The sequence below is a fragment of the Cyanistes caeruleus genome, chromosome 1 (assembly GCF_971803275.1).
Source record: "Cyanistes caeruleus chromosome 1, bCyaCae1.hap1.1, whole genome shotgun sequence".
NCBI classification, from domain to species: Eukaryota; Metazoa; Chordata; class Aves; order Passeriformes; family Paridae; genus Cyanistes; species Cyanistes caeruleus.
Genome location: NC_141701.1, coordinates 118992964 through 119018438, shown reverse-complemented (window position 1 = coordinate 119018438; position 25475 = coordinate 118992964). Strand labels below are relative to the sequence as shown.

Below are 25475 nucleotides of genomic sequence, written 5' to 3'. Positions count from 1 at the left end.
ACTTCGATCTGTAAATCGGCTCTGTAAAGGTCATTCTGATACAAATCAGAATTATAGTTACTTTTCCTATTGCCCTCGAATGACTTCAAGCTCTAGGAAAATGGGAAAAACATACATATCAGATGTCACAGGATCCAAAACAGTTTTCATCTGCATCAGGGCAGATCACTTCTTCTCTGTTGAAAGACTGATGAGCTGACAAATCTAGGAACACTTACTTTAACCTATAAGATATTTCATGACATATATAAACTCTCTTTGTGAAATCAGTACCCATAGTATTCGTTTTACTCAAGAAAGCTTAACTCATGTAATAGGAATATTAGAATGGCAAACTCATCTAATTTCAAACTAGTGAAAGTACTTGGTATTAGTATTGGTTGTGGTGATTGATCTGTTTCTCTCTGAAGGGACATTCACAGAAACAGTCCCTGAAAATTTTGAATGGACTGCTAGCACAAATACAATTTCAAAAATGTCCTGGCTTTGGCAAGGGACAGGGTTAATTTTTCACAGTAGCTGCGAGGGGGTAGAGCCTTGCACCATGTGGGCATGGCATGGCCAAAACCTCAATGTTATTTGGTACCAACCAATGTCATTGCTTGGGTGGGGAAAGGAACACTCTCTCTGGCTTCCCTTCTGCATGCTCCCTTCTGGTTGTGGAAAAGTGTAGTGGGTTGGTCTGTCCACCTTTGTTTTTCATTGTCCTGGGCTTGGCGAGCATTTTGCATTTAAAATATCCTCTCTTTTGTTATTAGCATTGTTGCTGTCATTGTTTGTGTTCTTATCTCGTGTCTGCTTCCCGTAATTTGCTCTTACCTCAACCCATGACCTCTCCCTCTTGTGTCTCTAACTAGAGGGGAATGGGAGCATCTCACAGGGGTTTTTTTTGTGGGAGTACTAAATTGGGAAATAGCATTCCTAAACCAAGGCAATAATGTAGCTCTGTTCACTTCAGTAATGAAAGTCTGAGTCCAAGATGGTTGAAACATTTAATAACATTTCAACAGTCAAATGGACAAGGACTTTTGACTGAAGTGCAGGAAGGGTGCTTCTCTTTTTAAAAACTCCATTCAGAGCTTTGAAGGAAAAAACCCAAGAAAATGTAAGTCAAGCTTATCTTTAGCTCCAGATTGTAAAGTATTTTGCACCTTTTCACTTGAGGCGGGAGATTCTTCAAGTGAAGTACAAAACGGCTATGAAAGAAATTTCCCTTTGTTGACTTATTTGGAAAAGTAGAAATGAAAGCATAGTTTATGGTTTCTCTCATACTCTTTGGAACTGACAACATCTTCCAGATGTCTCAGTGCACTGAATATTCTAACACTTCCTCAGCTTAGAATTGGGAAACAGATTCTCTTTCACAATTTGCTTCCGCTTTGGAATTACCTGGTTCCTTACATTTATTTTGCAGTTGACGTAAATGAAACTGCCATTTGGAATAAAGCTCAAAGGCTGTCTTGACATGACTCATGAGGAGTATGATATAAATCTAGCTCTTCTCAGGATCCAAAGCTGACATTTAATTAGCAGCTGTGCTGTCAATGGAAGATGGAACTTCTGGCCTGCCAATGCCTTGGACACAAACATGGTGTGGTAAACTAAACTAGATTTTTTAAAATGCAAAATCTTTACAGCAGTTTTCACATTAAGTTGACTAAATTGTATGTTTCAGTATCAAATTTCAAGACCAAAGCTTCTCAGAACTGTCTGGCAAACTTTTCTGACCCAAACTCTTCTGACTTTTTTGGAGAGATTTTGCTGACAAAATTTCTTTAAGAAAGCCCTTGACTTCCACCATCTCTCATACCTGAGCAGGAACTTGAAGTTTAGTAACTGTGTTTAGTGACTGTTACTGAGGCACTCCTAGATACTTTCACTGCAGAATACTTTCTCCTCAACCTCAGGGTTTTCAAAGGTTTTCTCCTTTGAATACATTCTTTTTTACTTCTTAAGTGGCAAAATTGTGCTCTGCATTTCCCTTGCAAAAAGTTCCCATCTCAAACAATTCACAAGCTGCATAGTATACCACACATCAGGATGAAATGGATAGTAGCAAAAGTCTTTCCACAAACTAAAAAAGCAGTCTCTTAGAAGGGATCATCACTGCACCAAAGAATAGCCTGAACATGAACAGTTGCTTTGGCTACTTATTCAAGAAATCTTCCACTTATATAGAATAACAGAGGCGTGAAAGGAATTTAATGTCTTTCCTTCTTACTGAGGATTCTAGCCTAAAGAAGGCAGTCTTCTGGACTGTCAGGAGAGGCAAGTCAGAAGAGGTGAACAGCAATTACAAATCTTTCTGAGGAACTCTCTCTTGGTTATCATTGATGCTTTCTAACCAAAAGCTGGCGGTTTCAACAGGCACAAACCAGGCTGCTATTCCTTCAATTAACGAAAGATCTTTCAGGGCATTTTCCAGGGAAGATGAAGGTCCCTCTTAGAAGCAGACCAAAGGGAAAAAACCAACCCTTTAGAAAAAAACTTAGAAGGGAGGGGAAGAATATATGAGCCCCTGTTGCATTTATACTATAAGGCTATTCTGGACAAGATTGAGAGCTATCAATCATGAGAATTGCAGTGTGGAACATGTCACAACAGGCAGAAGAGATTCTGGAAACACACAACACGGCAACAAGCTTTAAGGCAGGGCCAAGATCAGGTTGGTTATCTCTAATGGCCTGGTAAACTCCAAGCAATAACCTAATGCTTTTTATAAATTTGTAATTTAACCAACACTTTATTGTCCCTGATGTTCAGTGACTTGAACACAATGTAAAAACCAATACTTTTCAATATTTTACCACATTCCTCAAAGAAATGAATGTTCCTGGTCATTGGTCCATAAACACAAAATGTAGCAGCCATTGAGGGGTTGTGAGCCATGCAGCATTAGCAAAGTTTTTGTGGTGCTACCATATGCAAAACACTCTGGACCCACTTTGAAGAGAAGTTGGTTAATTTCATTGAGTGTGCAAATGTACCAATTGTCCTAAATCAGCTGCAAAATGACTGAACAGTATCAATAAGCAGGTATTATATATAGGAGCTCCAGCACTTTGGAGATTTGCATGGTAATATCTGAGTTTGTTCACCAGCTTTTAGAATGCTGTTTTAGTCCTAAGTGCTACATTTCCACTTACATGGAAGAGCTGAAAATGGACAAAATGCCTAACCAGTTGGGAGCACTCAATAAACTGGTATGCATAAAACCTATCCTGTATGAACTCAAATGCCTCCCTCAGGACAGTATCTCCATGAAACAGATATTCAGTGTGAAATTATTTCCTGCACTTAGATGAGACATCTCTTCCAGAACTGATTTTATAGTTTACCTTAGGCAATCATTGTGCTCAGTGCAGAAGTAGTTCAAGAGTCAGAGTTCTGTATCTCCTTCCTCCAACTGTGTCCTAACAGTGGGATGCAGAGCTCTGACCTCCTTGCCTACTTTCCTTTGGCCTCTAAAAACTTTGCTTTCCTGACCACAGAGTGACTCAGGACAGCACTTTTCCTGGAAAAACCAAGAGCATGGCAATAATCGTATTCTCCCAGGATGGGACAACAGTAGGTTTTCAACTTCCTACTGCTGAGAAGGACCTAAACCCCAGATCTCCCACTTTGTGGACAAGCAATTTAGATTACTAGGTAATTAGTCATGAGCAGCCCTTCTTCTGTCACCAGCTAAGACAATTCAGGAGAGCTCACAGAATGGTGCAGAAACCTACAGGAGATCAGCCTGTGGTGGTGTGGGTTGCTTTCTGCATCCCAGATGGCCTTAGGCAGAAGGACAAGCACACAAGCAATTGGCTTAGCAAGGAAGGGCTTGCTAGAGAGCATGTCCAGTAGCAGTTAAAGGTATCTGGAAGACAGTGGGCCCAAAATCTGAGATGCTTATGCCACTATCAGCACTTAATTAAGTCACTTGGATTTCCCTGAATTCTCTCTTGAACTTAGGCTCCTAAATTCTAGAGCAGTGATGCAAGAAGCACCTAAGCAGCTTGTTGAATGCTCACTATACCCCCAAGTCCATTGAGACTCCTTTATCAAAGCAGAACTCATAAATATTATGCATATAATCTCACTGAGCGGCTCAACAGTAACAGTAACAGGCTAGAAAGAAGCTGGAGACTAAGGAAAAGCCCTCTAAACAACTCATTAATTCAGAGCTACAGGAAGAGCTCAGTTCCCCTCTATTCATGCCTATGCATTATCCTGTAATCATAAATTTTCACTGAGAAGACCATTTGCTAGAAGCCCAGAGAGAAGCAACTGCACATACTGGACAGGGAAGTGTTATGTACCTTAGCCATGAGTGTTGTTCCAAAGCCACCTTGGTAATTGTTAGCTGAGGGTACTCCTTCCATCACTCCAGGAACAGGGTTGTACGTATCGCTTGACCAACAGCGACCTGAGCTCATATTTAGGATTTTGGCCAGCAGCTTCGGGTCAAGGCCTAATCTGTCAAAGGTCAAAGAAGAGAAGTGTTAATGTCAAAATGCACAAGACATGGGTGACTTGTTTTATATCTTAGGGCCCTACCATCATTCCTCTCCCTTTATTATAAGTCATGAAAAATGACAGAGTATTGATATTGGGGGCAGGGATGCTGTTTCTTAAATTAAAGAGCATCAATCCACCCTTTAAGCAGTAGGTTTTCAAAGCTTTTTTCCTTTTGCACTAAGCAAATCCTCTTCACCTAGCGATTTTGAAAGCGCAAGCAAATTAGAAGTTCTCTGAGAATAACAGTTACCTTGTACTTCAGTTACTAAAACTCATTCTCTGTTCTGCTACCTACTAGGTCACACACTTTTTCCTCATATCAAAATATTCTCTGAACAAAGCAAAAAATACACAAGCAAGTGTGTCAACATGAAAATTGTTGTGTGATGCATTTGTATGTGAACACTAGTGCATTTCTGAAGTAAACAAGGTAACACAATTGATTCTGCTCTAATAATGTGAATAAAAATGCTGCACTTTTCAAAAAACCATTACTGTCGTACACATCTGTGCATTCTTGTCTTTGCTATTATTAAATCTTCATTATATGCTCCTGCTTATGAGGCAAGTCTGCATTTCACTGTGACATATGTTATCTATCCGCAAACATATATTATAGTTCTGGGTCAGCTGCTGATAAGGTTACTGATCCCGATAAAACAAAGCTTGTCCAAGTAGAAACGTCATTTGTTCTACCATGGAGATGATGGCATAAACTGCTGCTCAGTGCAGACCCTGAAAATTCTTCAATATTATAAGAAATTAACCCTCTTATGAATTCACATTTATGCTGATAATAAGTTGCAAGTGTAATTTTACATAAATTGCATTAAGACCAAGAACAAGAAGCAGCAGTTTATATGGCACTGTACAAATGTTCAGCTACACACAGGACAAAAGAGAAGGCAAGGGAACAGTAACAATGCAAGATGAGAAAAGGACATTTTAAAGGGGATATATCACAACCTTCTACAAAATTTATTTAAATAGATTTTATTGTTTTTTATGTTAGTTCCCACATCACAGACTTTTGCAGATCCCCATAGCCTAACAATGTAGCCTAGCAGTGCTTCCAGGCACTGTAGCACTCAAGGTTTTAACGTGTAGATGAGAAAAGTTCATTACCTATGGAACAGTTGCTAAAATGCATATTTATCTATTCCAGTAAGCATTCTAAATGGATTTGAAAAACTACGTTTAAGACAGTAGGCCCTAGAGCATGGCTCCTGCTCCTATAGTGGCACTGTGCCCTGCAATTCTGCCTTCCTAATGCAAAGCAAGATAATTTTCTGTATTTCAAACAGCTTTTTAGCAGTACTGCTGTGCACTTTTATTTATGATTTGCTGCAGCAGCCCCTGGATTTCAATGGAGAGTCTCTGCTGGACTAAATGGGATCAAGCTTTATGCTCCTCCCATTTTTTTTCCAACCCTCTGATTCAACAGAATGCTTATAATGATCATTTATTTAAAAAAATAAACTGTATTTTCCAGCATCAATATGTTTTCACAGTATTTGAATTACATTTTTATTGTGTATAGTGCATCAAAGTCCTCACCATAAAAGCCTTCATCAAGAGCTACTCTGAATAACAGCTTTAATTGTATAAATAAAAAAAAAACAACAAACCCCACACTGGGAGCATTCAAAGCTCGAGCTTTCAAATACACAGAGGTTGCTTTGTTTTCCCCCAAACAAATCTCTTGACTTGTCTGTTTCCTTATCATTGTTATATCCAGATCAGAATTTTTACCAATGTAGTGCCTGCTTGTGCCATATCCAGCTGCATGGAGAGGCCTGCAATTACAGCTGTGAGTATACCGCAAGACAGAGCTTATTATTTCAAAACACATATAACCTCCCAAAGGGTTTTACAGTGTTTCAACTACCTCTCTGTGAAAGTATACTTTAAAAGATATGCATGTATTATACAGATATCTAAAATACTGTCTTGCATTAGATCTGACATATTTTTGCTCCTGGAAAAGAAAAAGGAAGATTGTGTCAGTTTGTATCCCTGATTCTTCAAAATTCATTGCTCTTAAACATCATGCAGCTTCTCTTCAGGAGACCTGAACCTATTTTTTTTTTTTCTCTTTTGCAGCAAGTGTATCATTAATAAGAGCAAGTTAGAAGTGCTTTGCATTTCATCTTTCTGAAGATTCATCCACTGGTGCATATATAACTGACAGTTAAAATTAGACATATATTAAAATCAGTTACTGAAGAAGTCCTCTGTCTTCCACTGTGCCCAAAGCTTGTAATGGTCTGAAACCAGCCAGAATATACAGTAATTGTCATTCAGCAAGAGTCTATCCTAGAAAGTCATGCTTCAGTGGAGAAGACTGAGTTTCCATTTGAAATCAACAAATTAATCCAAGACAGGTATCTGAAAGGGCAAGTTTAATAGGAAGCAGCTACTGGGCTCTCAACCATGATAAAATGTTATTGCTGTTTCCCTGTAAATTGGCTGGGAACATACGATACTCTCTGCATAAGAGCTCCATTGCTGTTCAGGAGATATACTGCTCAAGCTATCAAAATGATGACAGTCTGCCAGTCCCCATAACAACTTGCCATTGGACGTGGCAAGAGCTTGTGCATGTGCGTGTGAATTTACAATTACCAAAATGTTTTTCTCCCTTATAAGCAGAAAAGAAGCCCATGTATTAACTATACCTATAATAGAACAAAAACAATTGCTCCCTCAAATCAATGCTTCTTCAATAACATTCCTAATGAAGTGAACAGCAGAAACTAAGCAATAGATGCACATACTAAAATAAAAAAGGTTAAAATAGGATCCCTTCACGCCACTGCTCAAAACTCAGGTTTTGCTGAGCTCAAATAAAGCCTCAGCCTGAATTTTTAATACACTCCTCCGAAAGTACAGTCTGGAACAGACACAGAAATTGAAATAGTGTTTCACAAGAAAGATACATCCTGGTCTCATTTTAAGGTGTAAAAACTGAAGTAGCTGAACCCTTGAGAGTTTCCCATCTCAAGGTGCTTTGGATAAACACTGTATAAAGGTGCAAATATTCAAGCAGAACCTTACCCTTCTACTGCAGTTAAAAATGACTTTGCCATTGGTGTTTGAAACAAGGTAAGTGGTCTCCAGCATCATTACAAACCTTCATGAGACTTAGCTATAGTCCCATGCCAAAGACAGCAGAACCACACCCTGGAATTCTCTTTCAAGGTACTCTTTTTAAACTTTGCAGTGGGGAAGTGTGCCAGGCCAATTATTCCTCAGCCTGTTGCACATACTCCTCTCTACTCTGTCAACTCTCATTTCTGTTTGTGTCTTACATCCACAGCTCAGGGGTGCTCACAGAAACCAGATCTAGAGACTGAGATTATGTTTAAACTCAGCACGAGAGGAAAATGTTCTTTTACCGTCTTTTCACTTTATTTATCTAAAAAACCAAGTGGGCACAAATCCATAGAGTAAAATTGCTTAGGAAGGAGCTGTATTTGCAGCTTTTGGTATAAATTTGGGTGGCATTGCAGTCCCTCCTCATAATTTTCTCTGCTATTGGAAGTACCAATTGATTTTGCAGCAAGGTTATTGCCATACAGCCCTTACTGCTCTCCTGGTCCCTTATATCCCAACCACATTAAGCAACCTTGTCCTGTCTTGTGTCATCACATAAGCCCTTCCTTGAGTCTTTGCAGGCAGTTTCTGACGGGATTGCAAACTGTCTGTCAGGCAGAAACTTCCATCTGACCTAAACACAAACCAGGTATTGGCAATATTTCATTTCTGAGCTTTATTTTGTTAGCATTAGAAATTGTTTCACTGGAGCTTAGGGCTCAGTTGAACGAAGTTATTGGCATTGAGATGATCAGCAAAATGAAAAAGAAAAATATTTTCTGACTGGGGACAGTATCACTTCATGTTTGTACTTCTTATTTGTGCAGTTTACATGTACTCTGTGTGTCAGTTTGACACAGAAAGTCAGCATTTTGCAATATGCACACTACTCATAAAAATGTACAGCAAAATTTGCTCAGGATTTTTCTACTGACAAGTTGTACTAACATGCTAGAAAGAAAAGAAAATACAAATGACAATGTGAATTAATGTCTGCCACACCTTTTATCTTCTACTAGTAACACTCATAAATCATCAGGAAAGTACTGGAAAAACTGAACATAAGCATTTCATTGGTCAGAACTAAGGATGGGAATATTTTTAAAAAGTACTTATGCAACTTAATCCAAATATCTTCCAGTGAAAATGGAGATCTATCTTCATTAGTAGATAGAGATGATGTTTGAGTAAAGCAAGTGAAATACAAATGTAAAATTACATAGCAATATGGCCTATTTTTCTGGGAGTTTATTGTGGAATTTTTGTTTTTTAATGTCAGTTTTCTTTCCTCCTCACCACATTCTATTTGCTACTTGTGCTGAAGTTTGGAAAAATTCTGTAATTTCAAGTATAAAATAAATAAAACAATAATTAAAAAATCTGAAATTAGTAAAAGTCACTCTAACTGCTTCAGAAAATAAAAAGCTTGACTGCATAGCTTATGAAAACATTAGAGAAGAAGTAGCTATTAATAAAATTAATATCACACTGTTTTGAAGACTTAAGTTCAGAGTATACAGTTGTTTATGGAAGGTGTTGTAATATGATTTTGTAGATGCATCTAGTTCAGACTGCATTATTTTAAATAATTAACTATTCAAAGTCCCTAGAACTCAATTTAAATGATGTAGCAGATATGCACAATGCATGACATAAAGACATTTTATATTCTACCTGAAAATTAAGAACAAATACAAATCTAAGTTCCTCAACTCCTACTCTGAATTTCTAGATTTTCAGTATCCTTTACCATTATTAATTCAAAGTCAGACTTTCTTCACCAGGTAAGCATCAATCTAATAAATCGAGTTCAGGTTCCTACTCTCTTCAGAGCAGGCAGTCACACTATCCTTTGAGTTTTAAACCAGAAGAAAAAAAATCCTGAATTTATGAATATAGCAAAACTTCTAATAATTAGAATAAAAACTGTAAACTTCTACATTAGAAATTTTTACACATTCCAAGTGGAAAGTTCTTATTCTAGTTACAAGCAGAAATCATCTTCTCAAGATTTAAATAATTCTAAATTAAAATCAATGCAAGGGTTCTATTTTACTTCATAAGCCTTTAAATAACCACCTCTGCCTTAAACTTCATGCAGTTTTTGACTAAAAGAGTTCCTGCTCTTTCTATACTTTGGTTTACAATAATCAGGTTTCTTCTACAATAAATATAGTTCCTTCTTGATAACCTTAACTGTAGGGTAGGGAGGCTTATATATCGTTACTTTCAGATTGGATTTTTGCTCACAAACTCTAAGTACAGATTCGGCCAAAATTTAAACTGAAAAAGGAAAAAAATTCTAAAAAAATTCTAAACATCTTCAAGCTACAGTGACTGCAGACATCAATTTGCTCTTCACAGGGCTTACACACCCAGAATACCCCACTTCTCTTGGTTTTATTTTAGTCATTCCTACAAATGTAGATAAAACTGCAACAAAAAATTAGTTGCATATGCTTTATTAAGTGAATCATGACTTAAAGCAGAATCCAATGTAAGCTTTCTGGATAACACTGGATTACAAAAGTTGTAAACAATGCTACTGGTTTTATTATGGCTTGATGCAGACATGCTTCAGTATATTATAGACTCTCAATTTTAAAATGTAAATGGTACAGGATATTGATAAACCAATTAGCACTGATGCAAAGCAAATTCCTCTTTTATCTCAATTACAACATGACAACTTAATAGGTCAAGACAGTCTAACATCTGAGACAAGGGCAATTCAATAAAACAACTGCATCTTGATATGGTAATTAAGAGGAAATGTGAATCCATTACATTGTCTTGTGTATGTGCACATATGTAGGTGTTCTTTTTTATTTATTTAAGCATTTGATGCCCTCTTGCTGTTTTTATAGTGTATCAAATCCACACGAATACAATTGAGCCCAGTTGGTAAGAGCCTATAGTATCTGTAGTTTTAGCAGGCAAATTTTAAGGATGAAACTGTGCAGATAAGTAATTAATGAAAAACTCCTAAAAGATACACAATTGCAAGATAATCCCTTCAAACATGGGACTTCTCTGTCTATAAATTTGCAAATAATTTTGATCTGGCTACAAGAATTTATTAAAAGTTTAAATACCTTCATACTGAACTGGTGCTTGCATGCACTCTGTTGGAAAATGAAATAAAATGACAAAGACCACAGCAAAATAAATACATGACAACAGGAAAATAAAAATATTTTTTCTTAAATATGATGTCATTAAAAAGTTAGATGTACCACATGCTAGAAAAGAAATGGTAGTTTCAGCATCAGCAAGAGTGTAGTGGAGCATACTGCAGCTTTTTGACAAACTAGGAGTTTTGGCAATTAGGACAAAGTGCTTTCATAAAGTCAAAGAAAGGTAGATGTTCTGTTTTATGCTTTCATCTTAATTCGATATACACACTGTAGTAGAAGTTTCACTTTACAATATATCTTGAACCAATTTAAGAAATAAACAAAGCCAATGAGAGCCATATGGGAGTATAATATTCTGAATAAACTGTACATTAGCTTAGAATACAAACAAAAACTTACCTCTATATTAGCTCTGGATGTTTATAACGAAACACAAACATTATTGTATGCTGCACTACAGAAGAACAAATAAACTCTTAACTTCAGATGTAGAATGTAACAACCTTTGCAGACAATACAAGAGAATATTCCCATGCTGAAAATACCTCCTTTAGTTAAATAATCTGTTTAGCCTGTTCATGGCTTTGTAAGACAGCTTCTGGCAAAAAGTTTACCTATTTCTTTTAATCATCGTCTCAGCAAAAGTCAACCATAATACATAAAAACTGTAAACACGGAAAAAATGTTTTTGTGGTGTTCAGTCCACCACAAAAATCAAACCAACCTGATTCCAAGATTCATGGCCTCAGCAGTTCCAATCATACTTATGGCCAAGAGCATGTTGTTGCAGATCTTTGCAGCCTGCAAACACATGAAACCATCAATTAGTTTAAGCATTTTCATAGAACTAACACACAGAAATAAACTAGGCCCAGGACAATCTGATCAAGTATGTTCTGGCAGCTTTCTTCTGGAGTAAACACAGATCTGTGATAGCACAAGGTTAATGAAAGTTGCTCTATGGCTCCTTCACAGATTAAAAAATACTTTTTTTTCTTAGTACTGCTCAGTTAGTATACATGCCATGTAGGGGCTCTCTGTCCTTCAGAACATCAAATAAATCTAAATTCAGATGAAACAAAATTAAAAGGTCTCTCCTCTAAGCAGTATAATCTCAACAAGCCACTGTAGTGAAATACCAATCAGATTTTGGCGTTAAGTTACACGACGCACTGGACAAAAGTGCCACAAGGTTATTTACAAACACAAGGTTAGAGACAAGCAAACAAGTATGAAGATATATTATCATGCATTTAGTTCTGAAGTAAAAGAGTAGGCATCAATAAATAAAAAGGCAGAAAAAGGAAAGACTGAGATAGCTATTAGCCCTTCAAAAAGCATTACCTGTCCGGTTCCAACCTCTCCACAGTAAACCACATTAGAACCCATGCATGTCAGCAACTCTTTGGCAGCATTAAATTCTTGTTCCACTCCACCAACCATGAAAGTAAGGTTTCCAGCTCGAGCAGCTCCAACACCTGAATCAAGATAACATTGGATTTAATAACACTATTAAAAAGCCTCAAAACTTAGGCAGTCTCTCTTACCAGTAAGGGTCTGATGATGCAAAGTTAATACTTCACTTAGGATGAACCTCTCAAATTCTTTGTAAAAGTAACCCTACACTCCCAGTACTCAGAGGATCAGCAATCTAAATTCTGAAACATCTGATGGAGATAAAACCACCTTATCTTCCAAGCACACTAGCAGAAAAGTCGTAACACTTGCATAAAACTGGCAGTCACATTTTACAGTTTATACAAAGAAACAATCAACTTTTCACTCCACAAAATTCACCGTATCTGAATTACTAAATGAAATTTCTCTTTTGTCAAACTACTTTTTTACATACAACCATTAACAAACTACTGCTCGAAGATAACTCTGCTTTTATCCACCTTTCCAAACCTAGGCTAATTTTTATCAGTGCTTCCTTGAATTTCACATGATTGAACAGCTAAAAGACACAGGCATATAAAAACAAGTCTTCTGGATTTCTGCAGTTTATGTTCTTAATCTGAAGCAAAATTCTCCTTAATCAGAAAAGCTTTAAATTAGTTTCCCACACATAAACTTAATGCATATAAAATTATACAATTACTAAGTAAAGACAGCGTAAAAATTATTCATACTCATAGACACACACAAACACCATTCCCAGTTTTGTTCCTGTACTCTTTACTGTCGTTAGCACAGTTGAGTAAACACACACCATAGTTCTCTGAATATATAGTTCTTAAGCACAACACCAGCAAATTTTTCATGTGATATTTATTACCTCCACTCCATGAAATATTATATTCCTTAAAAGAAGCCTAATTCTAATATGAATTACTCTACATCCCTAACTTCCTCATCGCCAGCATTTAACAGGTATAACTGCTAGGAAAATTTGGCCTAAACCAAATCAGCTTCCTCACTAATTTTCACTCTGGCAAAAAAGAATAGCCACAATAAATTTTCTGTGCCATGCATCAAACATTGGGCAGTTAGGGTGTACAGCTGCAGATAACAACTAACTTTCAAATTAAACATGCTCAATAAGCTACACTGCTCCAAAGTGATGTACCACAGCTAAGGAAGTGGTCAGTCTTGGACTTCATTTACAACATCAAGGACAGTTACACTGCAGCTTTTCACACTGAAAAATTTGTTGAATTTTTTTTTGCTTTTCAATAAAAATTTCCATTGATGCTCTCTCTGTATGCAACTGCTCTGTGTGACTATATGGCTACAAATGCCTCTTTCTGTATCTCCCACATGTTTATTTTTCCTATGCCGCCTTTCATCATATACCATCTTTTTAAGTCACTGAATAATTCCAGATAAATTTGACATATCAAAGTCTCAAAAAGAGTAAATACCTACCAGTTATGCAAAACCAGGCATCAGTAAAGATGCTCCCAGTGATTACCTGCTCAGTCTTTATTAGAACCCAGAATCACAGGATTTCTGGGGTTGAAAATGACTTCTCAAGATCATTCAAGCTCCCTGCTCAAGGAGGGCCAGCTGAGACGTGTTGCCCGGGACCATGTCCAGTCAGCTTTCCAGTATCTCCAAGAATGGAGACCCCACAGCCTCTCTAGGCAACTTCTTCCACTGTTTGCCTACCCTCACAGTAAAAAAACCTGTTTTCTTGTGCTTCAGATGCAACTCCATGAGTTTTGATTTGTGCCTCCTGCCCACTCACTGGGCACTACAGAGAAGAGTGTAGCTCCCTTTCTTAAGTCTTTCCCATCATATCTTTATGCACATTGGTAAGATCTGGCCTGCACCTTCCCTTCACGCTGAACAGTCTCAGCTCTCTCAGTCTCTCCTCATATGAAAGATGCTCCACACTCTTTGCCATCTTCAGGCCCTTAGCTGGACTCACTCTAATAAATCTGTGTCTTTTTTTGTGCAGTTAAGTCCAGAACTGGAGCATCCAGAAGAACTCAGACCCATAGCTTGAACAAAACAATCGGTCTGTACACAGAACACTGTGGAGGTACTGAAATACATACAGTGGTGAAGATCTTCCTGCCCAGGTTGAGAAACACCCAGTTTTCAGCCAGTTCTTGATCTCACTTGATCTCCAGGCAACTCACAGGAACAGGGCTAAGAGCAAAGCCCAAACTAGCTAGCACAAACAGGTCATTGTTGTCTTTTTGGCTACCAGTTCACTATGTACATGACCGCAAAGATTGCTACATTAGTAAACACAATGATTTTCATTCCATTCCTCTAGCTATTTTTATTCAAACCACATAATGGCCTTTACCACTAATCCTGTGATCTGACCTGCAGCAAATTAAGTAGACAATCCAAGTCAAAGCTTACAAACAACATCCAGTACTATCCATCATAGGTCAATAGCCTTGTATCTAGATTACAGACTGCTAAATAGCTTCAGAGATTCATTTATTAGAGCAAAATTAATGCTGACAATAGTTTTCAGCTGGTTAATCTTCTGACAGCTGCACTCTCTCACTTGTTCAAACACATTTCAAGAAGCAAAAATAAATTAGTTAAGTAGAAAAAAAGAGAGCAATTTGTTGTATAATGCAGAAAGCTTGGAAAATTCTTGTTTTAAAAACAAAAACCTATTTACTTCATTGTAGATTTTATCATCTAGGGTCCTTGCCAACTATCTGCTATTTTATCAGAATCAAACAAGCAACGCAGCAATTTTTTAAGACTGGCAATTAAAAAAAAATTGGCATGGAGTCTAGGAGTATAAGAACTGTAATTTCAGCTAAAAATAGAAATTAAAAAAAATCATTATACAAGAATGCAGTCTTCTTTCACAATCACAGCTTCCATATCAACAACACAAGCCAGCTAAGTATTATCAGTGTTTAAGACTAAAGAGAGAAGTGGAGATGCAGAGCAGCTAGTGCAATTTAAATATGCTAACTATTATTTTTCACATTTTGATTTTTTAAAGAAGTCTTATCACCTAAGACAATGTTTTACGTACCACTGCTGTGAGGGTCAAAAGTAATTTAAAATCTATCTGCTCTTTCTAAAAAACAAGAAGTCTCTTTACATCCTTGGGGAACAGTTCTCAAAGAAACTGCATCTATGATTAGCATGTGTTAAGATTTCCTCCTCTGCTGCAAAGCAAGACTGCTGGAGCCCATGGCTGCAGTCTTATAGTTGGTTTCTTTAGGATGATAATCCACACCCATGTGCAGAATCCTGCAAGGTTGTCACACCAGCAGATCCCACAGAGCAGATCAACTCCAAGTCTGTTGGTCACAACAGCACCAGATTTTGACCCAGAGATATAAACTGACAGGAACAGGACTGCAGAAAAATATTGTATCTAGCTAGCTAAGGGGATATGCAAAAAAAGGACTCTGGGAAAAAAAATATGGTGAAAAGGTAAGGAGTAGCACTGCAGTATGGCATATCCACTTGGAGATGGGTTTCCCACCTGCGTACTAGCAGGTTTTGAATGAAGATCTGCAAAACTACGTTTTTTTTATCAAAAGAGGTACACAAAGAATTGCACTTCAAAGCATCCTGTCACATCTGGCTGTGCTACTTGTGAGGCAAGTTCAATCCAGGTGCTTCTCATGCCAATGGATTACGCAGTGAACCAAACCTGCTACAGAGCAGTTCTTATTTAACATTTTAGACAAAAATAGGGATGGATACTTAGGAGCTCTCCCACAACAACAGCAACTGGTTGCAGCTACCCTGGAACAGTCTGAAGATGACCTCAAGTTTTATCATCCAGGACAAGCAGCCTCGTTTGACAGACATGCTGCCCTTCCACATTCACTTTCCTGTGCTTATTTAATCAGTATTTCATGTTATATAGTTCTATATAGATCTGTAGTTACATCATTAAAACAGCCTTGTTCCTATCAGTTTGCTTATTATTAAGAACACAATTTGCTAGAAAAGAGATGTTAATATAAAGATGTTATATGAATGTATCTGCTTTTAGTTTCAGCTTTATTACGTTTCTGTAAGAACAGAGGGCAGACAAGTAAAAAAGAAGTGATTTTGTAAGGCTACACATTACAGCACCATCACAGTGGCAATGCAGAAAGCAGCAACACTGCTGGAAAGACAATGCACCCAAGCATATATCTGTGCCAACATACTTAAACCACTGTTGCACTGCACATGCAGATAAAAAAATTCATTGCTGACAAAACTGAGCCCAAAATGATACAAACTGAGCTGTTTCAGAGTCTCTGAAGCAGGAGATGAAGGCTGTAATATCAAGAAGCTTCAGCAAAAAAACATCTATTTTATTATTTTTCTATTCAACATTTAGTTGCAATTTTAACAACTAATCTTGTGATCTAAACTAGATTAAGAAAGAAAAAAAAGAAAAAGAAGAAGAACATTGCTAGAGTTTTAATCCTCTGTCTTGTTTTACAGTGTTGCACCTTCAAGCACAGGAGTTGAGGTTTTGCCTGTTCCACTTTGGGAAGTGCAAGGGAACACTGGTCTTTTATTCCGATTATTTTTTTTTTTTTTTAAATGCAGTTTAAGCTGCCTCAAACAAGCAGGTTCTTGTCATGTTTGCTCTCTTTCAGATAGGCTGAGCTTGAGAGGCTGCATCTGTGTACCTTGTGTGAGCGTGTATTTTTAAGGACTAAGCAGATTTTTTTAAGTACCTGCCAGCTCACACCAAACACTTTGTCTTTGCATCTCACGAAAAGTTAAACCAAGACACACAAGGAAAGATTAACTGAAAAGGTTACTATTGTTTTGCTACATATATAAATCTAATACCAATTAAAAAGCATGTGCAGGCAAAATCAGCTATAAATCCCTACTGGAAATAAAAGAATATTTAAAACCATACTATAAATTTAAAATTACTATGAAGAGAGTGGTTATTTTAGAAAATATAAGTAGGGTATCAATTTTTTTCTACTTGCTTCTTAGACAATGTCTGCCATCATTAATCTATTTCCAGGAAACAAGTAAATGGAACAGACTCAGAAAAAAAACACAAACAACATAGCACACCACCACTCCAAGGGCTTGTGTTTCTCCCTATTATAAAAATCAGCATCAAAGCTAGACCTATGAAGCTATTCTGCTGGTGTATAACTAAAACACAGTAAATCACTGAATTTGTTCAAAAGAACTTAAATGTTTTAACCAGTCTGCCATCAGCAGAGATAAAGAAGAGGGCCGATGGGACCGGGCTGCAATGTGAGCCGTCTTTAAAATGCAATTGTTCTAATCATTTTCTACAGATGCAGCCTCACAAGGGGCTGCTGTCACAGGGACCATTTACGACTTGTTATGGTGTCTCTATTGTTTACCAGCGACATTCACTAAAAAGGCGACAGCTGGGACAGAAAGCTGCTCCTCAACGAACAATATAATCCCGTGAAAGTAATCAACAAATTTAAGGGTGTTAATTAACTTTACACTTTATCATGTTCAATTAGTTGTCCTTTCTCGAAAAGATTGCCGTGCACAATCGGTTTAGAGCGTGCCATGTTTGATTTGTAAGTGATCACTGTTTCTGTTTCGAAGTCCATGTCAGATGTTCTCTTGGGTTTTGGTGACACAGATGAATGGCTCTGCACATGTCAGGGGGTGATCTGGTTTAACATAAACCAGCATAACATAACCCCTTGTTAACGTATCACTGGCCTTTCCAAGCAGGCACGGAAAAACCCGTGCCCACGGACTCACACAAACGTGCACAAAACCCCTGCGGCACCACGACAGTCAACGAGTCCAAGTTTCGTTTTTGCTGAAACGCAAAGACAAAAATAAATGGGCAATTTTTCATCATTATATCTCAAAGCAAGACTTGTCTTTTAGGGGCACGCTTGGGATCATTTCTTCCCAGCAAGATCCCTAGTTCTGCCGCATTATGCACTAATGCACAAGTGCCTCCCTACATTTTACATAATGTACGCTGCCTTTTCTAATGGCAGCTGAGCAAACGCCGGGTAGATGCACTAAGTTCTTCTGTATATCAAATTCTGTGGTTTGTACTGCATTTATAATGCCAGGGATTCTAGAAGAAAGTTGAATTAATCTATTATTAAAATTTGCCATTTTCCCTTTAAGGTACCATTCCTACTTGCTAATGGGACAAGGCAAAGCTCATGATGAAGCGACAACGCACTTGGAAGTGTCTCTTAATGAAAGTCATTGCTGTTTCTCTCTTCTGACAAATAGAGCTTTGCATCACTGTACCTCATAAGCTAGTGATTTTTGAGCAAAAATGGAAATGGAGGTTCAGGTCAGTGATTTCAAAATTTATACAACAAGCACTCAAATATTAATCCAGACAAAAGCACGCTTAAGGAAGTAGAAACATCTCTTTTACAGCATAATCGAATGATAGAATTTGTAAGATTATGGCTGTACAGAGAAAAAACCTAGTGGAGTTTTATTCTGCAGCAACAGGCAAATTAAATACACATGATCATCATTATATAAGCAGTTATATTGTACATAAAAAACAAACTGCAAAAAACCCACCCACGAAACAAAACAAAATAAAAATGCAAAGAAAGCCCAATGGAAAAGTTGTTAACTCTGAAAGCTAATAATGGACTAGGTTAAATATTTAAGAGGAAATTATAGACTATATCAGAAATAGCTGAAACCACAAAACAAAGCAGTATAAAACATTAGTTTTCTGCTAGGAAGAAGATCTGCAGGGAAAAGGGAAGCGGTCGATAGATCCTTAAATTGGACGCAATAGCTGTTCTTCTATCCCAAGTTGGCAGCTGCTACATTTGCAGACCTAGTTCATTATTTACCCATAATGACCATCAAGCTCCAGTCAAAGTCAGATCACAACAACTGTCAGCAGCTCTTTTAATTAGCCTTGTTTGAATTCAGATAAATATCACAATGGCCCAGCTTCTGCTGAAAAAGAAACAAGAAGATTGCAAGGAATAAGCTGCCCCGACTTCCTAACAAACAGTACTGTGAAAAAGTCCAGAGAACCAAAGTTAGTTATTTTAAAATTAAGGAAGGGGTGGTGATGTGCACATTATTATGCTTCCCTCCTGTGATATTCATATTACAATTTACAATTCCTGTTTATAAGCAAATTTGTGCATCTCAAATGCCAACTCAAAACCCTGCTCCACAATCTAAAAGGTAAACTTGAAGAGACAGTTTACAGGTATTAATTAAATTTTTAACCTCTATGAAAACATACATTTTGAAAATCTGGATCAGAATTAAGGAATGCACATATTAACAGGATTATCCTCTCTCCTAATTTATCTCCTTCTGTTTGTTTATCCTCAGGGAACATAATCTTCTGTTGCATCAAGCCACTCACATTCTCCCTGTGTCAGCAGCAGAATAATAATTCCCTCCTCCTCCTCCTCCACCCCCTCTCCCACAAGCACAGGCAAGAATGAAGACGAGTGGATCAGACTGTGTGCATCAGCATTAATGCTCCATGCAGCTATTTTCCTAGCAGTAGTAGACACTGAAAGAAAGATGCAAGAGAGGTGAGCAATATGCTACCTGTGCTGGGCAGCCCAGCATGAGAAGGTGTAATTAAACAGATTTTGCCTCCCAGAATAATATGAAGGTAGAAGATGCAGGCAGAGACTGCTCTAAGAGCCCTTCTTTAGCATTTTACTTGCTGTCACATATGGGTCCCAATTTTGCTAGGTGATATCCAAAGACAAAGCCAGTTCCAAACTCTCCAGTCCCACATGCCAATCTGAGAAGTGCTATCCCTTTTGGGAACAGAAAAAAATATGTAAACATAATCACAAATGGAAAGTAGAAAGTAGTGGAGGTGGAAGAATAAACAACTGATTAAACAAAATAGGCAAAATGGTCATGAGAAGCTTTATGTTTTCAAAAGAAGGCCTGAGTAGATTTGCATAGGGATTCATACTTGAACTTGGCCATGGATGGTGGAATAAAGATCTTCAACTTGATTTAGATGTATTATAGAATGATGCCAAAACACAGAAAAGAATATGTCCTCTCAATAAATCATGGAAAAACTGACTAGAAGCTGTTGTTGAGGCAGTTTAATATGAAAGGGATGCAGGAGGAAAATTTTACGAGACGGTAGTAAGTAGCAACTGATGCCTCCAAAGGATCAGCCAAAGAAAATAAGTTGCAAAGGCAAATGCACGCATAAGATACTTCAACTTTTTCAACAGAAATACAAGCTGAAAGGCCTGATGAAATTGTTCTGTCTGCAGCATTTTTTTAAAAGCACTACATTTAGTTCTAGTCATTGTAACGTCAAAGAGAAATACTAAAGCACCTGAAAAATTAGAAAGTAAAAAGGTTAACAGCAGGGCAGTAAGAAAGGAAATACAGTGATTGATTGATTAACTTATTTGCTTATTTTTAATACCCAAAATATTGTATTAAAAACATGAAAAACCAGCAACTCGTGACAGTCATCTTTCCCATTCTCCACCTTTGATCGATACTCCACACTACAGAATCACAGACAACAGGAACACCCTTTCAGTGTTGCTGGAGTACCAGATTACGTTTACACATCCCTAATATTTATATATATGGTCTAAATCTCATCTTCAGACCTATAAAGAAGTATTAAAACTTAACAACAACAGATGCATGTATCTACAGTTGGGGACAGCAAAAATACATGCACAGAGCTCAGCACAGTTCAAAACAAGTACTTAATTTTTTATCTGAACATTAGCAAAAAAGGCTGGACAGCCACTGATGAAGCAATACATTCCACATATAAAAGATCCCAAAATTTCAAAGCAAATTTCAGACAGTCTAAATGTAAAGCACATGACACTGAGCTGTCTGATTAACTGTCTCTGGGTTCTGAGCAAGCACAGCATCAAATACATGTGAAATATTGAATACAAAAGAAACAAAGAAAATAGTCCTTCTTCAAAGAAAACTAATCTTGCCCAGGACTACTGCTTGACATTCTGGTCTTTTAGGAGAAGTCCAAAAATTAAACATGAACATGCATGCAGTTCCTCCACTATGCAGGCTGCTGTTAACCCTCCATGCAACTAAAATTCAGTAGACACAATTCTCTTCTTGATAAATGAGGCTTCAAGTCCTAGAAATAAAATGTTATCCCAACCACATACTACAAAATCAAGAAAAATTTTTGTCTGGTGTCAGAAAGACGGAAGAGCTGCATTTCCAGTATCATCATAGCCTCGCTTTCTTGAAAAGCTTCTGCTCTATGCAGAAGATCAGCAACCAGAAAATAGATTGTTGTGTGACTATAGAAGAAAAAACACAAAGGGATAGACATTTATGATGTTCTCTTTGAAAAAGAGAAGGCAATAGCCCAGAAAAGCTATTCTTATATTCTTATAGTTAGTTGTTCTAACTGAAGTTCACAGACAATACCAAAATGAACATCAAGCTTAATATTTGTGTGGAATAACCAAAAGCCATAAATAGAAACAATCCACCTTGTGATCACAGCTTTTCAACACATCCATTTTGACTGAACAACATAGATCCAAATGCATCACCAACAAAACAAGATGTGTGGCCAATCTTGCTGAGCTCTTTGAATCACAAGAAGCAGTCAGCTATAAGTCATCGCTTTTGCAGATTTTGCTACTTGGACTTGAATGCCTCTGGAAAGTATAAAATACTTTCATTCCACCTGAACTCCACAGCAAAATGTAAATATGTTTACACAGTGCTGTGGAATAGATACATAAAAGCTGAAGAAACCCCTTCATTATAACCACAAAACAAGAATCTTCAAGAAAAAATATATCAGGGATATTTAATATTACTATTTACCTGTTTCTCCAGTATTAGTACAGCTCTAATAAGGTATCAATCCCCTTTTACAAAAACGAAATACTTGAAACACTATCATATTACCTTCCTATAGGCCCCTAAACCCAACAAAACATGTCATGTTTTTTTTTCTGAATAATGAAGGCATTAAGCACATTGCTAAAAAAGAAAAATACAGTCACACTGAAATATGCATTTAAACCGCATTACTCAACAGGTATGGGTTCAAGTGTTCCTCTCAATAAAAGGTCTGCTTCTTAAAAAGCCAGCTGCAGAAGCAGGTAAATTTCTGTTGATGCATTCATTAGTCCTTTCATGTCATATAAAAGAATAAAGACAAAAACTCAGAAAAATTAAACAAAAAGCATTTAAATGGGGTGGATAACATACCATATATGTACCTAAGCATTTCTGGTTTAACCTTAAAGAGCTGAAGATGTAGCAATGCCACATGCCAATCCAAATCAATAGGGTCATACTTGCATTCACAACATTTAAAAAATACCTCGTATTTAATAGAAGGAATCTAACACAATTTTAAAATAAAATAGTAATGTGTAGCTAGGAAGAAGTGTCAGACAGGTCATTTAAAAATAAATCAGTCTCCAGTATTTTCTCCTGGAGAGCTGCTCAACTGTAAGTTTTAATTTTACCTGTTTTGGGTACAGTCTATGAGAGGACAATGGACAGAGGTTTAGCAAATGAAATTGGAAAGAAATGCATAAATAATAAGAGTAAAAATTGCATTGAACATTTTTGAATGAACTTTTGAACTCTGTCCCTTCAAGTGTCATCGGTGGTATAAGACCAAGAGTTTTTCTGACAATCTGAACCATCATCAGAGTGCATTGCTTCAGATATGTCTGTGCTTTCTTTAAGCACTTTGGCATTGAATCTTGCCTCTGGATACAGTCAACAGCCCACACAGTCTTATCTTTCAGCTTCTCCTTTAAAATACATGCTTATTTTAAAGCATGCCTAACTATTACCAAAAAGTAACAAATCACTTTCTGCTGCCTAATTTCAGTATAGTCAAAGTTAATTCTCCAAGATTTAAGGCACTGAAAGGCAAAGCAGTACAGTAACAAGATTACAACAACTGCTAGAAAAACAGCCTAAACTGGAAAGATTCCATTTAAAGAATCCCTTTGTTTCAAGGCCTTTCCCAATTCTATTTCCTTTTCAGGGATCCTCTACACATAATTCTATTATTACCTCTCTGCAAAATGCACAATACATCTCTTTCAGAGAACTAGATTTAATGTTGTCCTCCAGCCTAAAATGCAATGTACTTTTTTCAGTGTTCTCAAATGTATTTGATGCCACTTATACAATGAGTTTAAATCCTTGTGATTTAATTGAAAGTTGTATTTCTTTATGTATGAACTAATTCTGAGTTTAAAATGGAAATATTTTTAAGAAGAGATACTATTTTTATGATTATTTTTATTGTTTCATGATGAACCAATATGCAATCATATGGTTTAAATTTACAAAAGTTTAAATGCTCCAAATGCTGTACTTTCATGAAACAAAACACATTTTCATATTTAACTGTGCTGAATGACAGCTTAAGGGGCACCACTATAATATTTGTGGATTTCTTTTTTCTGTACTACCTGTAGGTATTCCAACCCTGCAACTTAGGCAATTTTGCACAAAATTACTTTTTCTGTAATGAAAAGGTATTGAGAAGCAGTACTTGGCCTGGCCTTCCATTTAAAAAACAAGAAAAGAGAAAGACTGCATTTTGCCAACGAACAGAATCAAGAGGGTAACAAAGTTAATTATTTCTCATAATCAGTAATTATGATTAGATAAGAGACTCTTTGGTAATGAACTGCTCTAATGATGGAGGACCTCCATCCTAAGAAATATAATAGTACATTAACATAACTGTGTATGCAAAGTACATAGAACCACTGCCACAGTTAACTTGTCATTGAATGATTAAATAGGAATTCATAATTAGAAAAATCCACAGTGTAATTTATTGGCCTTCTCGACAGTTCTGCTTCATTAGAAGTTGATTACCAAATAGTGACCTCTAGCGGCCTACAGCTTTTTCATGTTCTCTAGGCAGTTTTAGCAGCTATTTAACCTTAATTTTTTTTTTAAAGCAGTTTAAAGAATTTAAAATGTTTCCTTTCGAGATACCTTTTTTTAAAACTTCCCTTAAATTTTATATAGCGTGCTAATTTCTTCACAAAATGGTTTCCCGCTTTGTAACCATTTATACAAATGTATAAAAACACACATCTATATGAAAACCCCACAACTTCTCAGTTTTAAAGTTAATACTGAGGTTAACACAGTTCTCATGGTAATTAATATTTATATACTTATTAAACATAATGTCTCATATATAATATGTTAAAATAAAATACTTTTCTAGTGTCAATTACGAAGACCTTGAGAAGCTCATACTTCAAGCCAGCCTGTGTATACCTTAAAGTGAAGTACCTCTAAGCATTGTCTTTGAACAACAGTTTTGCACTAAAATAAATTACACTGGCTCGGCTGGAGGAGGTAGAGGACAGGGAGAGAGAAAACTCCACAGTTCTCTGCTCCAGGTAGCAGAAAAAAACCCCAACATTTCTTATTATTTGCTGGACACGTGCCTTGAAATACTCAAATTTACTCACATTTAATTTAAGAACAATGCAACTTAAGATTTACATTTACCTGAAAAGTCTTTAAGCATGAGGGTTCCCTCATTCAACTTAGTTAATCCACTGTTAAGCTATTTAGACAGTGTTCTATTTTAAAATTTTCCATTATGATAGATACACTTTTTCTTGAACTACGACAGTATCAATTTTTTTTAAAAAAGTATGAATGTTTCTAACAGGAAGTAGCACATCTGAAACTAATATAGAAGCCCTGAAACACAGCATTAAATAAAAATTCATACTCAATGAACACAAGCAATTTGAATTTCCATTGTTTTCATTTTCCATCTTGCTATTTTTCCCAACACTAATACTGTAGAAAGGATGAATATGCATTTTTCTTCACTTTTGTCTAACACAGAACTGGCTGAAAAAATGATTCCCCATTTTTAGATGGAAGCTAGAAAATAAACCACACAGTTCTATTTCATACATAAACAGATTTTTCAAAGAAAACTATTCCGGTCTACCAAATGCGGAGATGTCCATCATCCTTGTATGCTGGAAACAGCTTTAACAGTTGCTCTAAACAGAGAAATGGATAGCTACAGGACAGAGATTTCCACCCTGATTTCCGTGTGTGTGTGCAGATGTGTGCAGGCACACACACAGGACTCTAGCTGTTTGTGGCGATGATTTAATATAGTGACTGGATAATGAGCTGCGCTCCCTGCAGCAACTGAATCACCATTTAATGCTATTATCAACAGTTCATGACCCACCGGCATGAAATGTCAACCTGATTAATCTGAACACTACTGACCTCAGAGAGGAAAAGCTACCTTATTGTCAGAATTTAATATATAATAAAACCATATGCAGAATATAAATACCTTAT

At 36.8% G+C, this 25475-nt stretch overlaps 1 protein-coding gene across 6 annotated transcripts in view; it reads right to left on the bottom strand.

Moving 5' to 3' along the window:
* The window catches only part of HIBADH (3-hydroxyisobutyrate dehydrogenase), a 175121-nt gene that overhangs the window by 93460 nt on the left and 56186 nt on the right, over positions 1–25475 (bottom strand). For all 6 annotated transcript variants that reach the window (XM_086852967.1, XM_086852984.1, XM_086852988.1 and 3 more), the window contains 3 exons: positions 12081–12214; positions 11461–11537; positions 4305–4461 (listed from right to left, as the gene is read on the bottom strand). In XM_086852967.1, coding sequence (XP_086709093.1) covers positions 4305–4461; positions 11461–11537; positions 12081–12214 — 368 coding nt within the window. The remainder of the gene's footprint in view (positions 1–4304; positions 4462–11460; positions 11538–12080; positions 12215–25475) is intronic.